This window comes from Schistocerca americana, chromosome 4 (genome assembly GCF_021461395.2).
Source record: "Schistocerca americana isolate TAMUIC-IGC-003095 chromosome 4, iqSchAmer2.1, whole genome shotgun sequence".
Taxonomy (NCBI): Eukaryota; Metazoa; Arthropoda; class Insecta; order Orthoptera; family Acrididae; genus Schistocerca; species Schistocerca americana.
Window position 1 is genome coordinate 597,104,950 of NC_060122.1, and position 26,873 is coordinate 597,131,822.

The 26,873-nt window shown below is 41.3% G+C and overlaps 1 protein-coding gene across 1 annotated transcript in view; it reads left to right on the top strand.

Annotated features, from left to right (window-relative positions):
• Positions 1-26,873, top strand: part of LOC124612427 (putative GPI-anchor transamidase) — a 62,461-nt gene that overhangs the window by 24,180 nt on the left and 11,408 nt on the right. Inside the window, exon 4 of the mRNA XM_047140633.1 lies at positions 23,558-23,766. Coding sequence (XP_046996589.1) covers positions 23,558-23,766 — 209 coding nt within the window. The remainder of the gene's footprint in view (positions 1-23,557; positions 23,767-26,873) is intronic.

Genomic DNA, 26,873 nt, shown 5'->3' on the forward strand with positions numbered 1-26,873 from the left:
GTTCTCTGATCCGCAAAACCAAAATATATTAAAGCTTCTGGAAATTTAAGTATGTATGGGGTGCTGCGTAGGAAACTTGAGGCCCAGTGTGATATTGCACGGTAAACTGTTTCCAAAATTCAGATGCTTAACTTGGGGTTGCAGTTTGTGGCAATGAAGTTTGTTCTATAGCTCCTAACATGTTTTAAACTGCCAGAAATGACTTGAAGGTTTTTGAGGAAGTTGTTTGAGAAGAAACATGGATGTATGCTGGAGACACCAAAACAGAGACCTAGTTCTTTGAGTGGGTAATGCTTCATTCCCCAAAGTCAAAGAAAGCACTGAAAAATCACAGAAATACAAAAGTCATTGTTGATTATGTACATTGAACATTATAGTGTTATTTACCACAAATATTCTCCACTGGATGACACTGTGAAAAGGTACAGTTATTTACAGGTTTGACATTGAATTATGCATGCAATAAAGAGAAAATACCCTCATCTGTGATTAAACAGGCAAGCTGTTCACTAGCTTATAATCTGTAACTTGTGTGAAGTTTCTACCAAACCACAATCTAGCAAAGAGTAGCTCCCACTTCATAGTCATAACCTTGCTTCAAGAAATTTGTGGCTGTTGACAAATTAAAGAAAATGCTCATAGGGAAGTAACATCATATTGTCATAACTCACTGTGGAAAAGTGATTTTCACTAGTTGTTCCAGTCATTGAATGAGGCGATACTTTACTAGTACTTCACACAGTTGGGTCCAGAGAAACATGCACAGATATGAGGTGAGGTGGTTCTTCCACTGAGTTTGGTTTTGTGCCTTTTGTTGGCAGTGAGCCTCTATGCCAAACTACAGCAAGTCCTATGGATTCCATCTCTCCATCATTTCTGTGGTCTTCCTAGTGGGCTTTTTCCACAGGGAATAAAATCCACAGGTTTCAAAGGCCATCAGTGTTTATCCGCCCAAGCGACGTGTCCTGCCTATGTAAGCTGCTTGCTTCCCCTCATGTTTGGTCTGTTGTAGGTTTCATCCAGCTCACAATTATGCCGGATCCTCTATTCTGTAATGGTCTCATCTTGTACTGAGCTGTAGATCTTTCTTAAGACTTTCACTCGAAAAGGAGAAGATAATTTGTCGTTTTTATGTTCACTCCCAAGTTTTGAAACCACACAGCACTACATGCTGGATCAGTGCTGGAGTTCGAAATTCTTTGAGAGGCTGTGCAATTTAAAAAGCTGGCTCTGACTGAAGTATGATTGGTTTATGGCTTGGATACTCGCTTTGATTTCTGCCTCATACAGTACATCCTCTGTAAAGATTTCCCCCAGATATTTAGAATTATGATCCCTTTTGTATTACCAGGTTGTGACTACTGAATGTTGGACTGGGTGTCTTGAATTGGCATGAGTCAGTGTTTATGACCATTTTTTCGGTCTTTGATTCATTCACAAGGAGACCAATTCTGTTTGCTGCCACCAAATGTGATGTATGTGATTTTCTCTGTTTCTGCCTTGATCCCCTTGATATTATTATAGAAAGCTTCCCTCATTATCTTTCTGAGTGCTAGTTGAACAATATCGATGACACACAATCTCCTTGTCTCAACCCTGTGTTTATGTAAAAGCTTTCTGGGACTTGCTTCCTGACTTCTCTTCACTTTTTTGCATCGGTGAGCCAAACATGAACTGAGCTACCAGTTCAAGGTGAGCAGTTCACCTGTCTCACCTATAATGACCCTTTCATGTCATGTTTTCAAATTTTTGTTCACATTTTCAAACTTTTTTGGCTCTTTTAGAAAGAAAATAAGATATATACTTTTGTTTTTAAGCTTATGCATTCATATTCATTCATTTAACTTTTTGAAATGTCCTGATGGTGAAAAAAATCCAACATGGGGAGTCTGAAATTTGAGATAGATTGTTCCTTTCTGATTTTTTTGTGTTATACCTAGTACGGCATTACGGGTCTCCCGCATCGTCCCCTATGCTCCATGGAGTATGGGACCTCATCATCACATATATATACAGCTGCGTGCTGCAGAAGAATGCTAGATTGGTACATCACATAACTAATGAGGTGGTACTGAATAGAATTGGGAAGAAGAGGAATTTGTGGCACAACTTGACTAGAAGAAGGGATCGATTGGTAGGACATGTTCTGAGGCATCAAGGGATTACCAATTTAGTATTGGAGCGCAGTGTGGAGGGTAGAAATTGTAGAGGGAGACCAAGGCATGAATACACTAAACAGATTCCGAAGGATGTAGGTTGCAGTAGTTACTCAGAGGTGAAGAAGCTTGCACTGGATAGAGTAGCATGGAGAGCTGCATCAATTTCAGTCACTGGACTGAAGACAACAACAACATAAACGCATGTACATGTAAGAAAATAAGATACTTACTAACCATGTTTCCAGGAATATACGTTAGAAACAGCAGGTTCATCATATTGCATGTTGAGTTTTGATGAAACTTCAATTTTAAAGGAAAAAAACTGCAAATAACTGTTTTATTTTGGTCAGAGAGGAAGTGTTGCATAGAAAAGCATCACCTAAGAAATTTCTTTATTATCAAAGCAGAAGGTGAAATGTTACATCAGAAATTATGTGACACAGTGTCCTGTCTCTAAATAAATGCCTTATGCGGGGTTTCAGATGGACCTACATCAATTAAAAAAAAAAGAAAGTACTTAGGCTTTTAGACGGTGATGTCCAGCAGACAAGAGGCAGACAACTCATAACATTGGAACTTGCAACATTCATACAATGCCTAATCCATATTTAAAGGCCTTGGAGCGTTTAGGTGAATAAGCAGCTGAATTTCTGGCCAGTATTTACCATTATGTTGACATTTCACCTGTTCACTGGGAAGAATTCAAAGGAATTCAGTCAGAGTGTAACATTCCATATCACAAGTTTTTGAGGCTTACAACACTTTCTTAAGCATACACCTCTAAAACCGAATTCTGCTACTGTTCAGTCCAAGACCTACAGTGCTATTATGAATGCTTTTTAAAAGCAGAATTTCATTTTGTAATTTCACCTACAGAACTATTCAGTAATCCACACAAAATTTTCAAAGCCACACACATTTGATTCATAAGTTGCATACAGAAATAGAAAACAAACTTCAAATATTTTTGGCTCATGTTTTGAAGGGTTCTGCTTTGAGAGAAATTGAGATCATTTCTGAAGTTCTTCATAATGATTCTATCTTCACCTTGACTTTCACGGTGTCATCTTTGTCTAGTGTTCTGAACAGAATCTTACTGACCTCACCCATAAAGTTTGATTCCTCATTTCTGGGTATGGGATTCATGCAGTGGCAATTGCCCAGTCAGGCCCAGTACCTTTTCTGTTTCTCTTACGTTAAAGAGGGACGTGTGTTCTTCACTGCATTCTGATGCACTTGTACTACATGGCTCCAACTAGAAAATCTCCTTCAGCCAGATGGCATAAATTGTGAGATATTTATTTCTTTTCTTACATTCCACCATGTACGAGTCACCATTGTGTATGTAGCTTATGTGATCTGCCACACATATGCTCTCATCAAACAACAGAATCTTATTCCCACAATGAAATTCCTGTGGATTTTGAGTCCTATTATAATATTCCTTTTGTTCAACATTGCACATTCTGTGTACTTGCAAACTGGTGCACTTCTTGCAAGCACTCCTTTAGCTGTGCCACATAATCATCAAAATCATACTTCACATCTGCCAGTTCTTTCTGTAGTATCCCTGGACCTTTCATGTTCTTCCAAAGAACAATTCATGGGGCATGGAACTTGTGGCACTATACGGTGTTGTGTTATAAACAAAAACCTTGAATGGAACCTATTGTCTGTGCTCTATTTACATAGTGTCGCAACTTCTCTTTTAATGTTTGATGTGATCTCTCTATCACTTGGTTTGTTTGAGTGTGGTAACTTCTTGTTTGTATCTTCTTGGTGCGTGGTAGTTACATACTCTTTTCATAGTCTCACGAAATTACTTCCCATGTCACTTAACAATACTGACTGTATTCCATATCTCAGTATAAAGTTCTCAACTAACTCCCTCGCTACTGTGTCAGCATCTTGCCTTCCAATGGATCCATCTACCATCAACTTCACCACTGCATCCTGAAATGTAAAGGTACACTTGTTCCCTCTGTCCATCTGGTTTAATAGACCTACTATGCCAATATCATACACTTCGAAAACATGATTAGATGTCTTCATAATCTCTAGAGGCATCTTTATGTGTGTCCTTGTAAGCTTATTCTCTTGACAACTTTCGCGTTTCCAGATGTATTCATCTATATCTTTGTTCAACCAATCCGTACTCAGTACTTCTTCATTCATTCATAGGTTTCTCCTATGTTGTCCTGGTGTTCTCCAGTGGAGAGTCATGAAACTCTTTTAATATTGCAGCTTTTTCAGTTGTACTTATTTCTTCTGTCTTTCCTGTCTCAGCTGTCTCTTGTTACTGGATATACTTTTCTATTTCTTTGATGCCATTTTTGCACTCCTGAATAATGTCTTTTACTGTTTTCAGATCAGCAGTTTTTTGTCCTGTGACCTTGTCACCCGCGCCTGCTGCCTGCTCACTTGCACCAACAGCCCTGCTGTCATTGTCTGCTTTTTGGTCACTGTCTTCCACTATGGCTTCTGTTTCTGCCGTATCTTGACCTAGGCTACTGTCACCTTATGGTCACGTATGAGCTGCCCTGACCTCTCTCACTAGCAAGAGTGCATTGGTGATTTGATTTCATTTGCCACACTTGTACAGGATCTGATAGCCATATTCCTCCAGCTTTAACCGGAATATCATCAATTTGGATGATGGATCTGATATACAGCCTACACATGTTAGGGGTTCAATACATATCAGGAATTGTCTTCTAAATACGTACAGTCTCAAATATTTCACTGCCCAACAAATGGCCAACATCTCCCTCTCAGTTGTACTGTGCCCTCTTTCTGCCTTGTTCAACATTCTCAAAGTGTACACGACTTAAAATCGTTCCAGCACTTGAGATGCTAGGATCCATCGTAATTATGAAGTCCTTTACAAAGTCTGGGTACTTTACTGTAGGTGGACTGATCAGCTTCTCTTTCAAATGCTGAAAAGCATTTTCTTGCGCAACACCTCATGTGTAAGGCACTTCTGTTTTTATAAGTCATGTAGCGGCTTAGTGATTTTCTAAAGTTGCCTATAAAATGCCGGTAGTATCCCACAAGGACTAAATACACTTTCAATTGTGTGATTGTTTTGGGTTGTGGGTAATCCTTGATCACCGTGACCTTCTGTTGATCTGACCCCAAGCCCTGGGCCAATAAAATACGACCCAGATAGCACACTTCCTTTTGCGAAAACTCACACTTGTCCACTTCTCGTTTTTAATTGTGGAGTCTAAGCCTTTCGAATACCTTCGTCAGTTGCTATGTCATCAAAATAGGTGAACAATTTGTCATCTTGTGGCCATGTCAAGACACAGTTCAGTAATTTCTGAAATGTACTAGGAGCTGTTTTAAGACCCATGGGCATTTGTTTGTACACAAAATGCCCATACGGCCTACTGAAAGCTGTCTTTTCTCGATCCTGTTTGTCTAATAAGACTTGATAATATCCTTTCTCAGTAAGTCACCTATTGTCTATGACTATTCGGCACTTGGGCTTTCCACTGGCATCCGTCTTTTTTGGAATTAAAATCAAGTGAGAATTCCAATTATTTTTTACTTGGTACTATAATGTAATCCTCTAACATCTTCTCAATTTCCTTCTGGAGCATCCCCTTTTGTGCTTGTGGTATTCTGCAGGATCGTGAACATATCACCCTACCTTCTGCTTCCGATAGCAGTTTAATTTCATGCCTGATACTATCCATGTAGGATAATATGTCTCCAGGCAAATGGAAAATGTTGCTGTATGTGGTGCATAATTCTATGATTGTTGTCTTCTCTTTCTCATTCAAATGTCTCATGTGAATGTTCTCCTTTAGTACACTTATTCTGGATTTCAACTGCAACCTAGTTTCATTGACACAGTTCACACTGAACGACTGCTGCAACAATGTCCACTCCGGAACTGCTTCTGCCATCACCCATGGGCAGTATACTGACACACTTTCAACTGTAGTAGTGAGCACACTTGTTAGGCATTCTGCTGATTCTGCTTTTACTAATGTCTCAGGTAAATACAAGCCTGTGGTGATTTCCTGTTTCTGAATGATAGCCACTCTCATTCCATTTGCTGAATGATAGCCACTCTCATTCCATTTGCCTTTATTTGTATTCAACGAATCCATTGCTCCTGGGGTCCTCATCTTAATACTTAAACAATTTGTTTGTGCTCTTTTCACTTCTCTCTAGCTTTACCTGTTGCCTGCTTCTTTTGCGTTCCGACAGTACATGAGTTTCTGTCACTATTCGCACTCACCTTTCCACATGTTTCTTGCTTTGCACTTAAGAGTCTCTCACAAGAGCCCACTATTTTCTTCGAACGTACTACGCAGAGCTCGTCCTGTGACTCCATCTTCCTTTTCTTATGAGCCTTTCATTCAGTGTCTGAGGTTTCCCTGAAAGAGCCTTCTCTTTCTTGTACTTGCACAACTGTATTAGCAAGTTTCCAACTTCTAATACCAGTCTGCACTGGGAAAAGCTTACACTCTTGCTCGACTTCATTCTGATCCATTCCCTGTGGATCCACAGGCTTCTGGTGGCATAGTTAATTATGACTGCCTTTTTTTTTTTTTATGGTTTGGTCCACCAGTCCGTCAAATGGAAGATTCACACTTTCCCCAATTGCTTGGAAATGATCCCTCACTTGCATTCCGTTTCTCGTTCTTAATTCGAGAGTCACAGTTCCCTCAGCCCTTGGAACCATATTAGCAATTCTGCAAATCCTAATACAATTGGCTGGATTATAATCTCTGCCATTTCTCAAGCTACTACTCCGAACTAGACTTAACTGTGCACCACTATCTATGAGAAATCTCACGTGATTTGTAATGCCACCCAGAAACTCCAATTATATAAACTCATTTTTACTTTCACAGTCAACTGTTAATTTCTTTCCAGGTAAGGTGTAAGGTGACTGCTTTCCTATGTCCTTACTTAGTTTCCTGGCTTTAACTTCTCGTGTGTGCATTATGTGCACGGCAAACGCTTTCTGGGCAGTCTCTCGCATAATGACCATTTGGTTTGCATTTAAAACACGTTACACACTTCAAATGCATGTATGGGCCTCTATGACTTAGCAAATTACCTTGCGAGCGAGCACCTCACTAATCATGACAGGTCTGTTTCCCTACCTTTTCTTGATACATCCAGCTCCACCTTTCTTATTCTTTTATCTCCATGACACACTCATGCCTTATGGCCTGGCTTCCCACATGTGAAACATTTGGTGGCTTTCTTCTCGGCCTGCGGCACCATACCACTACCTCGGGCAATCATCTTTTCTCAGATCAAGACTATTATGATATTCTGTTTAAGAGCTATCCGTATAGCCTCTGCTAACTTTAACTGCTCACGTCATGCAGCACTATTGTATTTATCCAGTTATCTACATCCATGTGATTACTCTGCTACTCACAATAAAGTGCCTGGCAGAGGGTCGAATGAATGTACATCTCTCTACCATTCCACTCTCGAACGGCGCACGGGAGAAACGAGCACTTAAATTTTTCTGTGTGAGCCCTTATTTCACTTGTTTTATCATGATGATCATTTCTTCCTATGTAGGTGGGTGCCAACAGAAGGTTTTCGCAATTGGAGGAGAAAACTGGTGATTGAAATTTCATGAGAAGATCCCGTTGCAATGAAAAACACTTTTGTTTAATGATTGCCACTCCAATTCACATGACATGTCTGTGATACTATCTCCCCTACTACGCTATAATACAAAACGAGCTGCCCTTCTTTGTACTTTTTCAATGTCATCCGCCAGTCCCATCTGATGCGGATCCCACACCACACAGCAATACTCCAAATAGGGCAGACAAGCATGGTGTAAGCAGTCTCTTTAGTAGACCTTTTGCACCTTCTGAGTGTTCTGCTAATGAATTGCAGTCTTTGGCTTGCTCTACCCACAACATTATTTATGTGATCAGTCCAATTTAGGGTATTTGTAATTGTAATCCCTAAGTATTTGTGTGACTTATCGCATAATCGAAATTTAGCACCTTTCTTTATTCAGGGTCAATTGCCACTTTTCGCACCATACAAATATCTTACCTAAATCATTTTGCAATTCATTTTGGTCATCTGATGACTTTACAAGACTGTAAATGACAGCATCGTCTGCAAACAATCTAAGACGGGTACTGACATTTTCTCCTATGTCGTTAATACAGATCAGGAACAATAGAGGGCCTATAACACTTCCTTGGGGAACGCCGGATATTATTTATTTTTTACTCGATGACTTTCCATCTATTACTACAAACTGTAACCTTTCTAACAGGAAATCACAAATCCAGTCACTCAACTGAGGCGATATTCCATAGGCACACAGTTTGGTTAGAAGACACTAGTGAGGAACGGTGTCGAAAGCCTTCTGGAAATCTAAAAATATGGAATAAATTTGACATCCCCTGTTGATTGCACTCACTACTTCATGAGTATAAAGAGCTAGTTGTGTTTCACAAGAACGATATTTTCTGAATCTGTGCTGACTACGTGTCAATAAATCATTATGTTCGAGGTACTTCATAATGTTCTAATACAGTACATGTTCCAAAACCCTACTGCAAATTGACATTAGTGATATATGCCTGTAATTCAATGGATTACTCGTACTTCCTTTTTTGGGCATTGGTGTGACTTGAGCAATGTTCCAGTCTTTAGGTACGGTGCTTTCTGTGAACGAGCGGTTGTATATAATTGCCAAATATGGAGCTATTTTATCAGCATACTCTGGGAGGAACCTGACTGGTATACAATCTGGACCGGAAGCCTTGCTTTTATTAAGTGATTTAAGCTGCTTTGCAACACCGAGGATATCTATTTCTATATTTCTCGTCTTGGCAGTTGTTCTTGATTGGAATTCATGAATATTTACTTCATCGTTTTTGGTGAAGGAGTTCCGGAAAATCGTGTTTAATAACTCATCATAAATCCCTTGGATAAACGCTGCTCAGCCTTATCTCCAAATGAGAGCAATGCTGCCTTGTAGCTCCAATTCTCACATGGTACCTCTGATTGCTTCCATGACATGATGCTGCATGGTATCCAGCCTCGAGGCCCACTGAGCTACACTTTCCCCACATTCTTGCCGACTTGGAAACATCTGATGTGCATAGAAATGAAGTATTCTTTTAGTAGCATAATGTCCTCGTAATATGGCATTCCCAACCTGCTAAGCAGCACTTAGGTCTGTGACTAATAACTTGCTACATGCTGATCCAGTGTTTTAGATTTTAACAAATATCAAAAGGGAATCATGCTGCTCTGTATCTGTAAGTTCAAACACTTGGTCACACTTGTCAAGGAACTCATTTATAGTGGTCGTAGTGCCATCAAATGATTGTGGTATTTATTTTATCACATCTGACAAACTAACAAATTACCTACTTTGTGACTCGAACGCATCAGAACCTGTGCCCAAAACACTATCTCCATCTCATGATATGCCTGCTAGTCTTGCAAATCACTATTGGAATTAACACTGCTGCTGTTGATGTTGTGCGCCGTCTGCTGCCTCTGCTGATGTCTGTCTTCTGCTGTCTTACACCTCCATCCGGAACCTCGAGTGTCCATCTGCGCTGCGGCCGGTGCTGGCTGCCCTCACACCGACTGTTACCTGTGCCACTGTCTGTCACCACAGGTGCTGCTGTAGTACTACCTGTGCATCATCTGGAACCCCATGCTGCCCAGTGCAGCTGCCATTGCTGTTGGCTACCTCTCACACCATCGTCTGTGACCTCGCGCTGCTGTCCGCAACTGCCGGTGCCGATGCACCATCTCTGCGTGCCATCTGCAACCCCATGCTACCCTCTGTGACTGCTGGCTGCCCTTACGCCATTGTCCATATCCTTGCAGTGCTCCTGGCCACTTTTGGGGGTGTTCTCATCGATCCCAGATACCATCCATCCGCTCCTATTGAGGCTGCACTGCCCCCAGCCATTTCCCGGGATGACCACTCCATCCCCAGGTGCCGTCTGCTGTTTTGGTACTGGCCTCTTCTTATGTCTTTTCCAGGCGCAGTCCTTTCCTTGGTGCTGGATAGAGACCGTCTTCTTCTTCTTCTTCTTCTTCTTCTTCATCTTCTTCTCAGGAACTCTTCTGCCTCCTGGCTCTGCCACTGGTCTGTGTATGTGTTATTCAAGTAGTGCAAAAAGGAGTTCTCAAAGCCATTCCATCATTTTGCTTGACGTTGAACTGAGCAGGTTCAGTATTCCAAAGAGAGGTGACCTGTTCCTATTACTCATGGTGTGACAGCTGCACCCTAATCCACAACCAACCACCCCACACACCTGGCACCAGAAAATAAGGTCCCTGAGTTGCATCCAGTGAACTGTCTAGACACTCAATGACAATGGAGAGTGGAGAAGGTCCATCCAGTCACCTAATGTGGAGATGGCTAACAGGAAGTTTGAAGGAGTTATGGAACTCAGTCAGGAAGTAATTGAACAATGGTGAGATTTGAATAACTACAATATTTAATTGCTTGTCTGAGCAAGAATTCAACAATAGCTTGAATGAAAGTACACTACTACTGATCGGAAAATCCCATGGAGGGAGGTACACCTCTAAGCATGAGAGTGAGCAGAGCTAAATCAAATACTACAAGCCTACGCCCCAGGTCTGACCTACACAAGTGACCCTCTGGGATTAGTATCTGTACTGAACTCCCTCTCGTGGGCTACAGCACCTCCATCTTTATACTATGTGGCAGGCCACACCGCCCCTTCCAAGTTGGCACTTCCGGACAGCGTCCTGCGGGGTGTTGGGTATGACCATATATGGTCACTGCCAGTGCACTGCTGCCCTCGTGGCTCAACACATGAGCTCATGTGATACATCGTGAGTCTACATAACAATTCCGGCCAATGCCCAAGGTAACGCCCTTCCTGAGCATCTCCTTTGTACTCCAAGTACCTTCTAGAAAACTTATTCATTTTGGCTGCTGTTCTGTTGCCTTTCAGGCATATCATATTTTTAAATATGCGACAGAGGATCATTATAGAGAAATTTATTATGGTCTGAATTGGTGTTTTTGGTTGAGGGCTATCAAAAATGAAAACAGTTCATTTTTGCCATATCTGTTTATTGAAACAATTTGTCACCTTTTAATCACTTTTTTCGAATATTTTGTCACCTTTCTCATTCTTTCAAGCGCCACCATGGTGTCTCACTCTGTGTGTTTCTTGCATATTCCTAACTCGGTTATGCAGTTCATCAGGCTCTCCCTGTGGATGTGGTCATATGCCTTCTTAAAACCTACGAGGAGCACATACAGGTCTTTGTCATGTCCCGCATATTCTCAGTAAGCTGTTGCATCATAACTGGGTGTTGTCAACTGCCAAACGGTCTTTCCCAAAATCTCTCCGATATTCACTAATCATGTCTTCTGCATATGGCTGGATTCTGTCCGTTATTCATTTGGAGAAGATCTTACAGTAGGCATTCAGGAGAGTGATTTCTCTGTAATTGGTGCAATTCATTTTGTCACCTTCCTTGTAATTAGGTCAGATGACCTCTGTCTTCCAGTCTTCTGGGAACTCCTCCAAAGTCCAGATCCTTTTGATTAGTTGGTGAATTTTCAGTGGAGTCCCTCCCCTACAGTTTGAATGGCTTCTGCATGGGTTCCATCTTCTCCTGGACTTGTGTCTTCTTCAGTTTCATTGTCTGATTCTTTATTTGCTCCACTATATTTGGTGGATAATCTGAATCTGTGGATAATCGAAAATTACAGTGTCAGGGGGTTAAAATTCGAACAGATCTGTAGTTTCATCATAGTTGAGGAGCTCACTGAAGTATTGTTTCCATCTTTCAGCCGTGTTGAACATATTGGTAAGTATGATCCCATTATTGCCCTTGACAAATATTTGGCAGCAAAGGCTAGTTTCCTGTTTTTCTTTTTCTTTTACACACAATAGACAACAGTAGTACACTGTGTCCCCGCAAGTTAACTTTACAATACATCATCTGCACCTCTTTTCCACAGAAACCATGTTGAGCTACCTCTGTCACTCTTTTGGCATACATACATGTACGTACATATATACACTCCACTCAAGGTTGAGCAGACAGTTCTGCATACCTCCTTGAACTTTGCTTTACCTTGCGCAAAATCTGCACCTCGAAGCCAGCTCTCCTCAGCTTCTCGTCTCTCGGCTAATGCCTTAATGCATTCGTCCCCATACCAAATCATATCGCCCCTGTTTTGCTTCTTTATGACTGCATATACCACCTCATTTACTGGATCCTTAACTTTTTTCCACACTTATTCTGAGTTCATCTGTGGATCCTCTTCTTGCAGAATTTGGAAGTGGTTGCTAAGCTGGAGCTGCAATTCATCTTTCTTTGTCATAAATTTGTCACTAGTACCCATCACAAATCCTATGCTGATCAGATGGAGCATGATGTTATTATTCATCTGCCTCTGGATAGGAAAGTGTATGAGAAAGCACTTCAGTGTGAGAATCCGACACTTAAGGATGTGCTCAGTGTAGGACTGTCCTTTGAAGTGTCCCAGGCCACAGGCAATCACATTGCTGCATGGCATGAGGTATCAGAAGTTCCTCAGTCAACCCCTGTTAGGCATACTTTCAGTTTATCTATTTCTAATGAGGTAAATTTAATGTCAGATTAAGTTCTGTATCAGCAACTGGAGTCCCTCTCCTCCTACTTTTCTTCACTGTTTTTCCCTGGGCCCAGTTGTGCTACCGGATTTCAGGCCCACATTGCCGTGAAAGAGTCTACCCACCCTTAGTTTTTTCAGGCACAATAAGTGCCATGTACATTGTGTGACTCTGTCAAGGGCGAATTAGAGCATTTGACGTCACTCGATGTCATTGAGCCTCTTTCTCCCAGCGAATGAGCCATGCCACATGTCTTCATTAAGAAGCTGATGGGCAAGCTTCACCTCTGCAGTGACTTCACTGTCATGATTAATGCACAGTCCATGAAAGATACATACCCTTTGCTCCACCATGACAAGTTGTTTGCAAAATTATCAGGTGGCCAATGCTTTTCCGAGATCGATTTATCGGAAGCGTATCTCAAATCCTCTTGGATGAGGCCACTAGGTGCCTTCTTGTTGTCAGTACATCTTTTGACCTATACCAAAATCAACGCTTGCCTTTTGGAATCACTACTGCTCCCACAATCTTTCAGCATTTATTCGAACAGCTGACAGCCTCTGTGCCCGGCTGCATCAATTACCTTGACAGTATCATTGTTTCAGGTTCTTTCAACCACCGCATTAATGCAATTGCGGCTTTTCTGCGGCCAATCTCCATTAAGGAACTGCAGGCCTTTCTAGGTAAAGTTGTGTACTGCCCAAGTTTATATTGTACACATCCTCTGTTGCTCAGCCCCTGTGCATGCTTTTGCATAAAAATGTGCCTTTTTATCTGGGCCCAAGCTTCTGACAGAGTGTTCGCTTTGCTTAAATCTAAGCTACAATCATGTCTGGCCACTTTTCAGTCACTGTATTGGCATGGTGTTCATGCACATATATGTGGATGTGTTTGAATGACCCATTGCTTATGCTTCTAAGACTTTGAACTCCTGCTCAGCAGTGGTATTCTCAGTTTGAAAAGGGGGCTTAAGTGATTGTGTTTGCCCTCAAGAAATTTTGCATCTTCTTGTATGGTTCTAATTTCCATTTGTCATGGATCACAAGCCCGTTGATTGCACTTTTTAAGCTTTTGGCTTTCATACTGGACAAGGCAGTACATAATTTGCAGTGGTGGGCTCTCTCCCTCTCCTGTTATCATTGTCAGATCCTTTACCGGCTGACGGCGCAACATGCTAATGTCTTATCTCACCTTCTGATGAGGCTGGACCCAGCATTTGATCAGCACAAGTTGCTTTGTTTCTATTTAGATACCAAGAACCAGAACGATAGCATTGGCCATTGCTTTGCATCCTGTACTTAGTCAGGTCCTCTCATTTTGGTAGCACTGGCCCATCTTTCTGTGTTTGACAGGATTCTTTTGTTAGCTATGGAGGACGCTGCTCCCTGGGTACACCGAAGCTTTGGCCCACCAGCATCTGTATTGGCCAGGCATGGATGGAGACTTTACACAGCTTATTGCTACTTACATTCAGTGGGCTCAGCAACAGGCAGCACTGCAGGCCTCTTTTTCCCCCTGGCCCACGCTGCAGCACCCGCGGGAGTGTCCTACATAACAATTTTGCTGGATGCTTCCTAAATAAGTATTGGCTCATTGTATTGAACACCTGTTCCAAGTTTCCCTACGAGACACGCCATCTGTCCATGTCCATGTGGCCACTATTTTGTCCCTGTCTAAGATTTTTGCGATTGAGGGACTTCCATATACCATGGTTACCTATAATGTCCCCCTCCCCCTTTTGTTTCTCAAGAATTTTCATTATTTTCTCAGGCTAGTGGTAGTCACCACCTCACAGCTCCCCCGTTTCATCGTCAGTCTAATGGCGAGGCCGAACAAATGGTTTGGATGTTTAAAATTCTGATGTGGAAGTATGTATCCGACAGGTCCACTAAGCTGCTTTAGACCGTTTTTTGAATTCATAGTATTTCACTCCACTGGGGGACAAGAGCATGGCAGAGCTGCTACATGATAGTAACAATAGACCATCCTTCACCTGCTACATCCAACACCATCTACTGGCATCACTGCTTCCACAACAGTTCCGACCGGGTGCACCTGTCTGGGCTCATGATTTCGGTTGCAGGCCAAACTGTGTGCGTCACCAGGGCCTGCACCTGTGCATCGTCTGCACTCCTGATGGGCGGCTGTCCCCTCATTTTGACAAGCTGTGGCATTCATGACGGGGTCTCTTCCAGAGAGCCCACTGACTCCCCCCCCCACCCCACCCCACCCACCCCACCCCACCCCACCCCACCCCACCCCACCCCACCCCACCCCACCCCACCCCCCACCTGCCAGTGCCTATTCCTGTGTCAGAGATGGTCCAGATCATGCCACAGTGGGGGACACTGCCTGGTGGATCGCTATCTGGGGTCCCTACCTCTGCTCCAACTCCTAGACTGCCATTGCCGTTGCAGCCCCTGCTGCACATGAGATGCTGCAGCCGTTGCTGCCTCTGTTGCTGGGTCCTGTATGGCCCTCATCTCCGATGCCCCTCCTGATGCCTCTAGCACTAGCCACTGACCTTTACAAGGATGTCATTGGGACGCTGTCCCCAGTCCTGCTCTATGACCTCTCACGAGAGGAAAGACAGCACACCAAACAGCCTCCTCATCACTTCCGTCCCTACTCGCTGGTGCCTGCCCTCTGCATGCTGCAGCAGCCACCATCGTCAAGTGATGAAAAGGATATCAGGGTCATCATTGATGTTTTCCGTGACTAGTAATCTCAGTGAATTGTGTGACCAGTGCTTGTTTGGTATCAGTGCTCTTTTTTGGTATCAATACTCTTTTTCAGTACCAGGGCTTTTTTTTCCTGTGCCTGGTGTATGTTTGTATGTATGTGGTTTTCCCACCCTTTAGAAGGAAAATGGGATGTACCTTCACTCAGGACACATGTAATTTTATAGATCTCATGTCCACACAGTTCAGAGGCGAGCTTATAGAGGCCAGCTGGGTCAGCCTCCTTTTGTGCTCTGGTGAGCTGCCAAAGAAACAGTATTATTTAAACAATCATAAACAATGCTCGACCTATTCTTTATGCTGTATTATTGTTGTTCTGTCAATGTGTTCAGTGCTACGCATAACTTGCATTTCACTTGCTGCTCTCTCTATCTCTGTCTTTTCCATAAATCGTATTTGTTTGTGTTAAAACAGTAACATTATGAAAAGGATAGATTGCTACTCACCATATACACGTTTAGTAGTTTTTTCATTGTGCCTGTCTGCAACTCAACGTCTCAGCTATTTGGTGAGTATCAATATATCCTTTCCATAATATTGTCATTATTCCATCTGAGACTTTTCATTGTTTGTTTCTACTAAGTGGTAAGCATCCTTTGTTTACATTCAGTAACTGCACAAAAGTATTGTGGATGTATACGTAAATCAGCAGTGGTAAACAACTGAACATATTATATTATTGCACAAAGGCTTCCAGAATTGAAGTTTTATTGCCCAGATCACAGTTGATGTGTGTCCTGATTACTATTTCAGCAAAGTTATATTGCCATCTTCAGATAATTGGTTACATGAATTATAAAGCCCCTTTGTGTAGCACATTGCCATCTGACTACTGAAAACGTGGATGTAAACTCATAGAAAAGATACTCCCATTCAACACTAACTACTCCAAAATAGCAGCCATAATTGTAACAGCAAGACATAGAAGTGTCAAATACATCAGATTGAACACATACACTGCTGTCAAATGTGTGTGTGTGTTGATAACTGGTTCCAGTTGGGTACGGAGCCAGTTATCAATGTACACACATCTGACGGCAGGGGATGTGCTCTATCTGAAGCCTTTGATATCTGTATGGAATTCTGATACCATTAGGGCTGTTATTATAGAGTATTCAGTGTTGCATGGGAGTGTCTTTTCTGTGAGTTTACCTCCATGTTTTCGGTAGCCAGATGGCAATGGACTACGAGTAAGGTCTTCATAATTCACATACCCAATGATATGAAGATAGCTGTGCTGTAACTAGTAATCAGGATTTGTATCAACTATGATCTGGGCTATAAAACTGTTTTTCCAAAATTGAAATTCTATTGGCTTCTTATATGGACATGAAAATCGCTCACCTTCTGACAATGTCGAGTAATTATAATTTATTATGTTTGGAAACTTGTGGCCGCATAACATCAGAGCATGTGATCTAGGTCCCAAGTATGCATGTGTTATTGCGATGGCATTTATTTGCCTGAATTCCTACTGTCTGAATTTTTCCATCTCCAACTAAGCCTACTTTCCTTTATTTATTTATTTATTTTTATTTTTTTTCCCCAAAGAAATATGTTGGCAATTTTGGAAGATCTTCTCTAAAAGTGATACTGCAGAAGATGACCAAAAATCTATGCTACGTGAAACTGCTGACCAGAAGTACTGATCGCTATTGACAGTGATTTATTTCGTAGCACAATGTGTGTGAAAATGAAAGGAAAAGTCACAAAGTTTCATATGCAAGGAATTGCATCAACCCTGGGTGTTAGTGTGTAGAATCTTTCATATTTATTCCTTAAAAGTGAGCTTTGATTTGTTAAAAATGAATGTTGTCTTGAAATTTTCATTGGAACTGACAGATTTAATTAATAACAGAAGTTTCTTGAAGTGGGTTGCTAAATATAGGGATTTACTGTCACATCAAGTGCCAAAAAGACAAGGAAGAGCTAGCTCTCCACATGGCAAAGGAAAGGAAAAGGTTGGATAAAATGCAACAAAATTAGAATTAACAAGGATGCTGTGTTGAAAGAAACCCAGCAGAATAGAATGAGATAAGGATCAATAATGAAACCCTAGCAGTATACTAGAATTGCAAACACAAGAAATTAAAAATGGCAGGTAATATAGTTGTTAGGCCAAATTTAAGATATCATGACCATAGAAATGTACATATGCAACAAAAATCATTAGCAAAAGAGAAAACTGAGATAGTGGATGTAGTATTTGTAAACCTTTCAGGAAATTACTGTAGTGTTCCTACATGTACTGCTGGATTTAGTTGCTTATCTTTTATTTCTAGTTTTATTTTAGAGCAGTATTGACATTTTTAAATATGTGAGCTGTGTGAATTTAAAATATGTTAACTGTGTCTGATTCCCATTCTTCAATTATGTTGTGTAACAACTGGTGTTCTAATGCAATAGAGTAGTCCTGGCAGTCTTGCATTATCTCACCTCCTTTGACGATGGTTTTATTTTTCTTTAATTTTTTTTATTTTGTTTCAGTGTTTGTGTACATGTGACATGTGCCATTTCTCAGTGTGCTCGTATCACTGCTCTATTTGTAATGCTATTTAGCTATTTTATCAATGAAAATAATCCATTTTTAAAAATATAATACAATTAGATAGATGAAAAACTTGTTCACCTAGCAGCAACAGAAGAAAACACACATGAAAGTTATGGAAAAGTGCAAGTTTTTGGAGCCAGTGGCTGCTTCTGGCAGAAGGGTCGAAGGCAAAGGAAGAGGGATGAAGGAAAAGGAGTGGTGAGGCTTATGGGGAGAGTTACTGAAAAGCCATCCAGAACCCTGGATCCGGGGAGACTTAACCAGGCAGGAGGAGAAGGAAAGGAGGCTGGCTATTGGGGACTTCACCAGATGAGATTTGAAAACCTGGGAGCTTAACAGTGGAAGATGGATAATAAGCAAGACAGAGTACTTACAAAACATCGTTCAAGAGATAATAAGAACAGAAAACTAAGTGTATTATATGTGGTAAACAGGTGAAATGACGGATGGGGAAAAAATAGACAGGTCCAAAAATAAAAGATACAGAAAACTAAAAGTGAATGACAAACAGGAATAATTACCGAAAAGAAATACTGAGACTGAAGAAGTTAACAAAATTTAGAGCAGGTTGATTACGATACTCAAGGTCAAATGGTAACGCCAGTTCCCACCTGCGAACTTTTGAGGAACTGGTGCCATCCAAATTCCCCCTCACTCATGCCTAACTTCTCTGCCCCCGACCCTCTCCCCCCTTTCCACTGACACCAATTTCTCAGAAACCTGCAGATGGGAACTGGCGTTACATCATATCCTGGGTTGTCACCACCCTCCTGTTCTAAATGTATGTTAATTTATTCAGTTTCAGCATTTCTTTTCTGTAACTATTCTTTTTCTTTGCTTGCTTTTAGTTTTCTATATCATTATTTTCTGACCTGTCTATTTCCCCCCCCCCCCCCCCCCCCCCCCCCCCCCCATCTCACCGATCTACCAAGTATAATGCACTTATCTTCCTGCTTTTATTACCACTTTCACGATGTTTTGTTAGTAATCTCTGTTTTGTGTGTTATCCTATCTTCCATCTTGTAAGCTCTCAGGTTTTCAAATCTCATCTGGTGCAGTTACCAACAATTAGTCTTTCCTTCTCATCCCATACGGTAAATCTCCCCGATTGAAAATTGTTTCACTATTTTGGTTGCTGCTTCTTCAGCTGTGATACATTCACCAACTAATATTATTTTCATAAGAGTACCATCTGAAACATTATTGTTTCTTAAATCAAAAGTAAAATTCATGTGAGAAAACTATAAAATTACAGGGAGACAGAATGACTGGCCACTGCTTACCTCCAGAAGACAAAATTCCGGTACTGTCAATAGACCCATTTAAAAATGACAAAGGAAGGTTAGAAAGTTTGAGGAAAGGTGGAAAGGAGGGGCAGGTCACTTTGAACCCTACATGAGAGGGAACCAGCAGTTGTGAGGACTGTTTCGTGGCAGTACTGCAATTTTGCCTCCTAAAGGTAAGTATTGGCTGCCCAATTTTGTCTCTTTGTACTTTGTTTTTAACGTTTTATTGAAGCTTTCTTTCTATTAACCCCTCCTAAGCTTTAGTCTTCTTTGGATTTTGTTGGTTTATTTTGTTAAAGTTAAATGAACGTATTTTCTTCTTCCTTACTTTGCATCTGTGAGTGTGTGATGCTCTTTGTTATTAACAGTAGTATTAAATTTTCCCATTTTTTCATTTTTTTTCACTTGTTTTATTGGTAAGTGGCTCTGCTTTCTGTCTTAGGAATGCCTGTCCCTCTTTTCTCCTCTGGATTTTGGTGAGTTGTAAATTGGGAATAGAACTAAGCAGCATTACCCTTTTCTGGTCTCTAATGGAATTATAGAGTATATAACACTAAGTGAAGCTGCATGTATTGCATATGTGAGACTGCAGGAGCTTAGAATCTGTTTATAGGCTGACGGTTGTCATCAGATCATATACTTTGTTGTTTTCTCACCATTATTTTCTATTCATTATAATGAAACAATATTTGCAAAACCAGCATTTTTTCTTGTTGTTAATCAAGTTAGTTCATTCATTGATTAACGAACTGGACTCATATTCAGTGTGAATGGAATTGTGATTTACATCTAGCCATACTGGTTAACACTTTGCATGCTTTCTCCAAACCAGTTCAGGCTTTTTTGAATAACTCCACAGTCCTGTCTTGTTCTCTCCAACTGTGCTAATTGTTGATGTTGATAACACTGAGATGTTAAATTGTAATGTTTCTTCTATTTGTGATTGTCCTGGTACAGACACATGTGGCGGCAAGTAATTTGAGGAAACTGATAAATGCTAAAGGATGATGATGTAGAATCAAACATTTATTTTGTCATATTTGCAACAGACAGTGAGTTGGAGTCCAGGCAACAGATATAAGGCCATTGCCGGGAGCCTCTGGAGGAGATAATTAGCTGAGATGTCAAATCTTTGTGCTCAAACTTGCGCCATAGGGTGGTGGGGTTTCGGGTTCCGCTGGATAGGTCAGGAGTCCACTACACGCAACATGCGGCTACACGGGTAGCAGGGGTTGTGTGGCGTGGGCTGGGCGGTTTTTTAGGTTAGATGGCCTTGGGCAAGTACAGAAAGGGCAACGGCCTCAACGGGTGCGGGGCAAAGTCAGGACATGCGGGGACCAAGCAGCAATCGGTATTGTAATTGTCAACTGTCGAAGCTGCGTTGGTAAAGTACCGGAACTTCAAGCGCTGATAGAAAGCACCAAAGCTGAAATCGTTATAGGTACAGAAAGCTGGCTTAAGCCAGAGATAAATTCTGCCGAAATTTTTACAAAGGTACAGACGGTGTTTAGAAAGGATAGATTGCATGCAACCGGTGGTGGAGTGTTCGTCGCTGTTAGTAGTAGTTTATCCTGTAGTGAAGTAGAAGTGGATAGTTCCTGTGAATTATTATGGGTGGAGGTTACACTAAACAACCGAACTAGGTTAATAATTGGCTCCTTTTACCGACCTCCCGACTCAGCAGCATTAGTGGCAGAACAACTGAGTGAAAATTTGGAATACATTTCGCATAAATTTTCTCAGCATGTTATAGTCTTAGGTGGAGATTTCAATTTACCAGATATAGACTGGGACACTCAGTTGTTTAGGACGGGTGGTAGGGACAGAGCATCGAGTGACATTATACTGAGTGCACTATCCGAAAATTACCTCGAGCAACTAAACAGAGAACCGACTCATGGAGATAACATCTTGGACCTACTGATAACAAACAGACCCGAACTTTTCGAATCTGTATGTACAGAACAGGGAATCAGTGATCATAAGGCCGTTGCAGCATCCCTGAATATGGAAGTTAATAGGAATACAAAAAAAGGGAGGAAGGTTTATCTGTTTAGCAAGAGTAATAGAAGGCAGATTTCAGACTACCTAACAGATCAAAATGAAAATTTCTGTTCCGACACTGACAAAGTTGAGTGTTTATGGAAAAAGTTCAAGGCAATCGTAAAATGTGTTTTAGACAGGTACGTGCCGAGTAAAACTGTGAGGGACGGGAAAAACCCACCGTGGTACAACAACAAAGTTAGGAAACTACTGCGAAAGCAAAGAGAGCTTCACTCCAAGTCTAAACGCAGCCAAAACCTCTCAGACAAACAGAAGCTAAACGATGTCAAAGTTAGCGTAAGGAGGGCTATGCGTGAAGCGTTCAGTGAATTCGGAAGTAAAATTCTATGTACCGATTTGGCAGAAAATCCTAGGAAGTTCTGGTCTTACGTTAAATCAGTAAGTGGCTCGAAACAGCATATCCAGACACTACGGGATGATGATGGCATTGAAACAGAGGATGACACGCGTAAAGCTGAAATACTAAACACCTTTTTCCAAAGCTGTTTCACAGAGGAAGACCGCACTGCAGTTCCTTCTCTAAATCCTCGCACAAACGAAAAAATGGCTGACATCGAAATAAGTGTCCAGGGAATAGAAAAGCAACTGGAATCACTCAATAGAGGAAAGTCCACTGGACCTGACGGGATACCAATTCGATTCTACACAGAGTACGCGAAAGAACTTGCCCCCCTTCTAACAGCCGTGTACCGCAAGTCTCTAGAGGAACGGAGGGTTCCAAATGATTGGAAAAGAGCACAGATAGTCCCAGTCTTCAAGAAGGGCCGTCGAGCAGATGCGCAAAACTATAGACCTATATCTCTTACGTCGATCTCTTGTAGAATTTTAGAACATGTTTTTTGCTCGCATATCATGTCATTTCTGGAAACCCAGAATCTACTATGTAGGAATCAACATGGATTCCGGAAACAGCGATCGTGTGAGACCCTACTCGCCTTATTTGTTCATGAGACCCAGAAAATATTAGATACAGGCTCCCAGGTAGTTGCTATTTTTCTTGACTTCCGGAAGGCGTTCGATACAGTTCCGCACTGTCGCCTGATAAACAAAGTAAGAGCCTACGGAATATCAGACCAGCTGTGTGGCTGGATTGAAGAGTTTTTAGCAAACAGAACACAGCATGTTGTTATCAATGGAGAGACGTCTACAGACGTTAAAGTAACATCTGGCGTGCCACAGGGGAGTGTTATGGGACCATTGCTTTTCACAATATATATAAATGACCTAGTAGATAGTGTCGGAAGTTCCATGCGGCTTTTCGCGGATGATGCTGTAGTATACAGAGAAGTTGCAGCATTAGAAAATTGTAGCGAAATGCAGGAAGATCTGCAGCGGATAGGCACTTGGTGCAGGGAGTGGCAACTGACCCTTAACATAGACAAATGTAATGTATTGCGAATACATAGAAAGAAGGATCCTTTATTGTATGATTATATGATAGCGGAACAAACACTGGTAGCAGTTACTTCTGTAAAATATCTGGGAGTATGATTGCGGAACGATTTGAAGTGGAATGATCATATAAAATTAATTGTTGGTAAGGCGGGTACCAGGTTGAGATTCATTGGGAGAGTGCTTAGAAAATGTAGTCCATCAACAAAGGAGGTGGCTTACAAAACACTCGTTCGACCTATACTTGAGTATTGCTCATCAGTGTGGGATCCGTACCAGATCGGTCTGACGGAGGAGATAGAGAAGTTCCAAAGAAGAGCGGCGCGTTTCGTCACAGGGTTATTTGGTAACCGTGATAGCGTTACGGAGATGTTTAATAAACTCAAGTGGCACGTAAAGTGCCCTCCGCCACACACCGTTGGGTGGCTTGCGGAGTATCAATGTAGATGTAGATGTAGATGTAGAGTCATCATCTTGGGTAGAAAATCAAGAGCATACCAGCACTATATTTTTTTATTTAATTTTAGATCAAGTCTTAGTTGTCTTCATTACAATAAACTAACAGATTGCTTGCACTGAGAGATTGACTTTTGTAGTATTTGTTTGCAAAGTACTGTCTTTATTTTGGGACAGATTAACTGTTTAAAAAGAAAGGATGTTTTAACATATATTTTACTTAAGTTTTGCAAGTTATCATGTTAAAAACAAGTTATTTCATTGTTGTTCTTTTTTAAAATCCCAGGTGACAGTTGAAAATTTCATAAGGCTTCTGACAGGGCGCCTGCCCCCTGGTACTCCACGATCAAAGCAACTTCTGACAGACGAAGGCAGCAATATACTTGTTTATCTCACTGGGCATGGAGGTGATGGCTTTCTCAAATTCCAGGATTCTGAAGAGGTTACAAGTCAGGAACTTGCAGATGCATTGGAACAGATGTGGCAGAAACGAAGGTAAATAATGGTTATTTGTAATCAGTTTACTTAATCACTTACAGAAATAAATAGTATGTATTTTTTAAAAATATAATCTGCATATGTAATAAAAGAGGATGGGCTTTGATCTGAAACTGTTTTGCTTACATGACAGTCCTATGTTCTTTGCCCTAAATACCCTCCAGTAGTTGCTTGTGCGTAGCACATTTATCACATTTGTTTGTGGTTTTCATGGAAAAATTAGTTTTCACACAGTGGTTATGTAGATTTTCAGATAGCCCATTTAAAATTGGACTGTGGAAGGTTAAAAATGAAGTGCAGATCACTCAGACCCCAAGATGAGAGGGACACACCTGTAGTGAGGATAGAGGAGATGAAGTTCATCTTATTCCGTAATATAGTGTGTCATACAGTTTATCAGGATATTGGCTTTATAAGCTAAAGAGATCTGATAAATTTGCATAAAACTGTACTAGATCAGTTGAAAGTTTAATATTAGTCAGAAAAAATTAACAGTAAAAGGCTGCTTATCTAATATGTTACTCTACAACATTACATGACTTCTTACAGCAAGACACAGCTACACATTTCATCCAGAAAAGTCATTACTGGTAAAAGATACACCAGCTGCCAAACACTGGTCTCTTCTTGGTGATAAGGATGTATCACAAGTTTACTGTGTGTGTGTGTGTGTGTGTGTGTGTGTGTGTATCAAAATCCAGTGTGGGCTCCTTGATTCAGTTTCCCAGAAAGTGGCTTTTTGATTTTTTTGGGTGTATTTGAAGTGGATTGGCCTGCCCATTCCCGTCACTTAGCCCATGACAAGAAGTATTAGAGTTTGAAGTCTATGAATTGGAGTAGGAGTGCAGAGAAAGCTGGCAGTAACAGTTAAGGCATCATTTTGCAATGCATTTACAAGTTGAACATTCAAGGGAAACAGTCATAATAGATGACCATATTTTTACTGTCTCAACATAGTCAGAATCTTGGATATTCCTATGAATTGAATGTTTTTGTCAAGAATCATCCACACAAATTGATTGCATTGCATTTAATTGTTCTGAAGGAGTTACATTTTTACAAGTCAAGGCTTTTATACTGCACAAAATTTTAAGGAGGTGTTAATGAATTACACAGAGTTGCAATGGTTCTGCACTTTATGTGAAAATGGATCTGTTAGAGTGGCTTTTTAATGCTCTACATGAAAATGTAATCTGTTTGCTTCTAACATTCACAATTTTTATGTAATCTCGAAAGTTTCCTATCTCTAAATTTCCCACATAATATACTGTAACAGTTCTGACGCTAAATGTAACACTTCTGCTACTAAATTAACTGGTTTTTCTCTTTTGATGCTAGGCATTTGTCAGGGTGAGCATTACTGCAAAGGGCATTTGATTCTAAAGCAGTATGTCAAGGTGAAAATACTAAATAAATTAATTTTTCTCTCTTAACAACATGTGTGCAGGGTGGGTTCTTCCTTGGCTTGGGTATGAGGTAGAATGAAACAGCATTTTTACATAAGATAATTTTTATTGAAAGTTTTGTACAACTGTTTCTTACTGGATGTTCTGGCTCGGAGAGCGGCAGCTGTGTCGTTTGCGAAGCCTTCTGCTGCGGCAGCTGCGGCATCTGATTACGCGTGACGGTGTGTATCTCATGTCGCCGTCTCGCCCAGTTGACTGGAGACACGCCTCGTGCGGTGGCCCGTTTAATTATTGAGAACGAAGTCGTGCATCGGATGGTGATACCTTGGATTTCGCATCCCAGTGTTTCTCTTCTCTAAGCGGCCGCTTGTGTTGTGCGTCGACCAGCAGAGCAGCGCAGCGGGGGGAAGGCCAGTGTCCCGGACTCGAACAACGAACTCCCGCTTGCCAGTCTTCAGCTGTCAGATCTTCATCCCAGCTCACAGGTGACTGCTGATGTGAGGCCGTGTCCTTCCCGTCCTCACGAGTCACCCGGGTACGTAAAAATCAGTCTTCAAATACCTTCTAACTTCTGTCTTCTGGCGGCGAGGCTGCTGCTTGCTAATCCATTACCGCAGCGGACTTCGTGCTTCTGTGCACGATGTAGTCTCTTCCTGCATGACGGTCTTCAGCACCGAAACTGACTGAAAACTACTGCTACTCTCTCTCTTCTTCCTTGTAGGGCCCACTGCATCTCGCGTATTTATTCACTTCAGTTCACTGGAGGTGAACGACTTGACAGTCATTGCCTCTTCTGTCACGTTGAAAAGCTTCTCGAAGAATCTTCTTAACGTCAGTCATTGGCTCTTGGAATGTAGGCAAGGGCCTTTGATCACATGTGACAACTGAGAAACACGTGAGCCAGTCATTGCCTTTTCTGTCACGTTGAAAAGCTTCTGGAAGAATCTTCTTAACGGCGGTCATTGGCTCTTGGAATGTAGGCGAGGGCCTTTGCTCACATGTGACGACTGAGAAACACGTGAGCTGGACGGCCGATGCCCTGACAGCTGAATCGACAGCGTCCACTTATGTGGGGAGGGCGATGTCTTCTCCTGAACTTGCTGACTTCACGGTCATTGTCTCTTCTGCTCTGCCCACTGTTTGCCAGTATGTAACTCTCTAAACTAAACCAAGTTTTTCATTTATTTTCTAATTTCTACTTCACTTTGATTTCACTAATTTATTTACTTATCTTAAGTACCACTCAACAATACACTGCAGGAAACTGTAAAGAGATTCAGCATGGTCGACTGTGAAAAGAATGATACTTCCTGAGTTGTTTAGAAGTATACAAACACATCACCATCATTGAGTATAAATTTGAAGTGAAATTTGTGTTTATCAATGTTATCAGGTTATTTCAGATCAATCTAATAATGCTGACTTCATCAAGAAGTTCTCCTGTGAATGACCCTGATGTGTTTTGTTGCATATGCAGCTTTCTGTCTCCCAAAAGCAGCGCAGAGAAAGTAACCTCATTTATCATAAAAGCATACCTATCTTATTTCGGTATAAAGTTAGGAGACCAGGACAAAACTTTTGTAGCACATACTGTTTGTCAAAAATGTATTGCAGGTTTCAGGAAATGGACACAAGGCAAGCAGATGTCTTTACCATTCAGGGTTTCAGAGGTATGGAGAGAACAAAAAAAAAAACCTT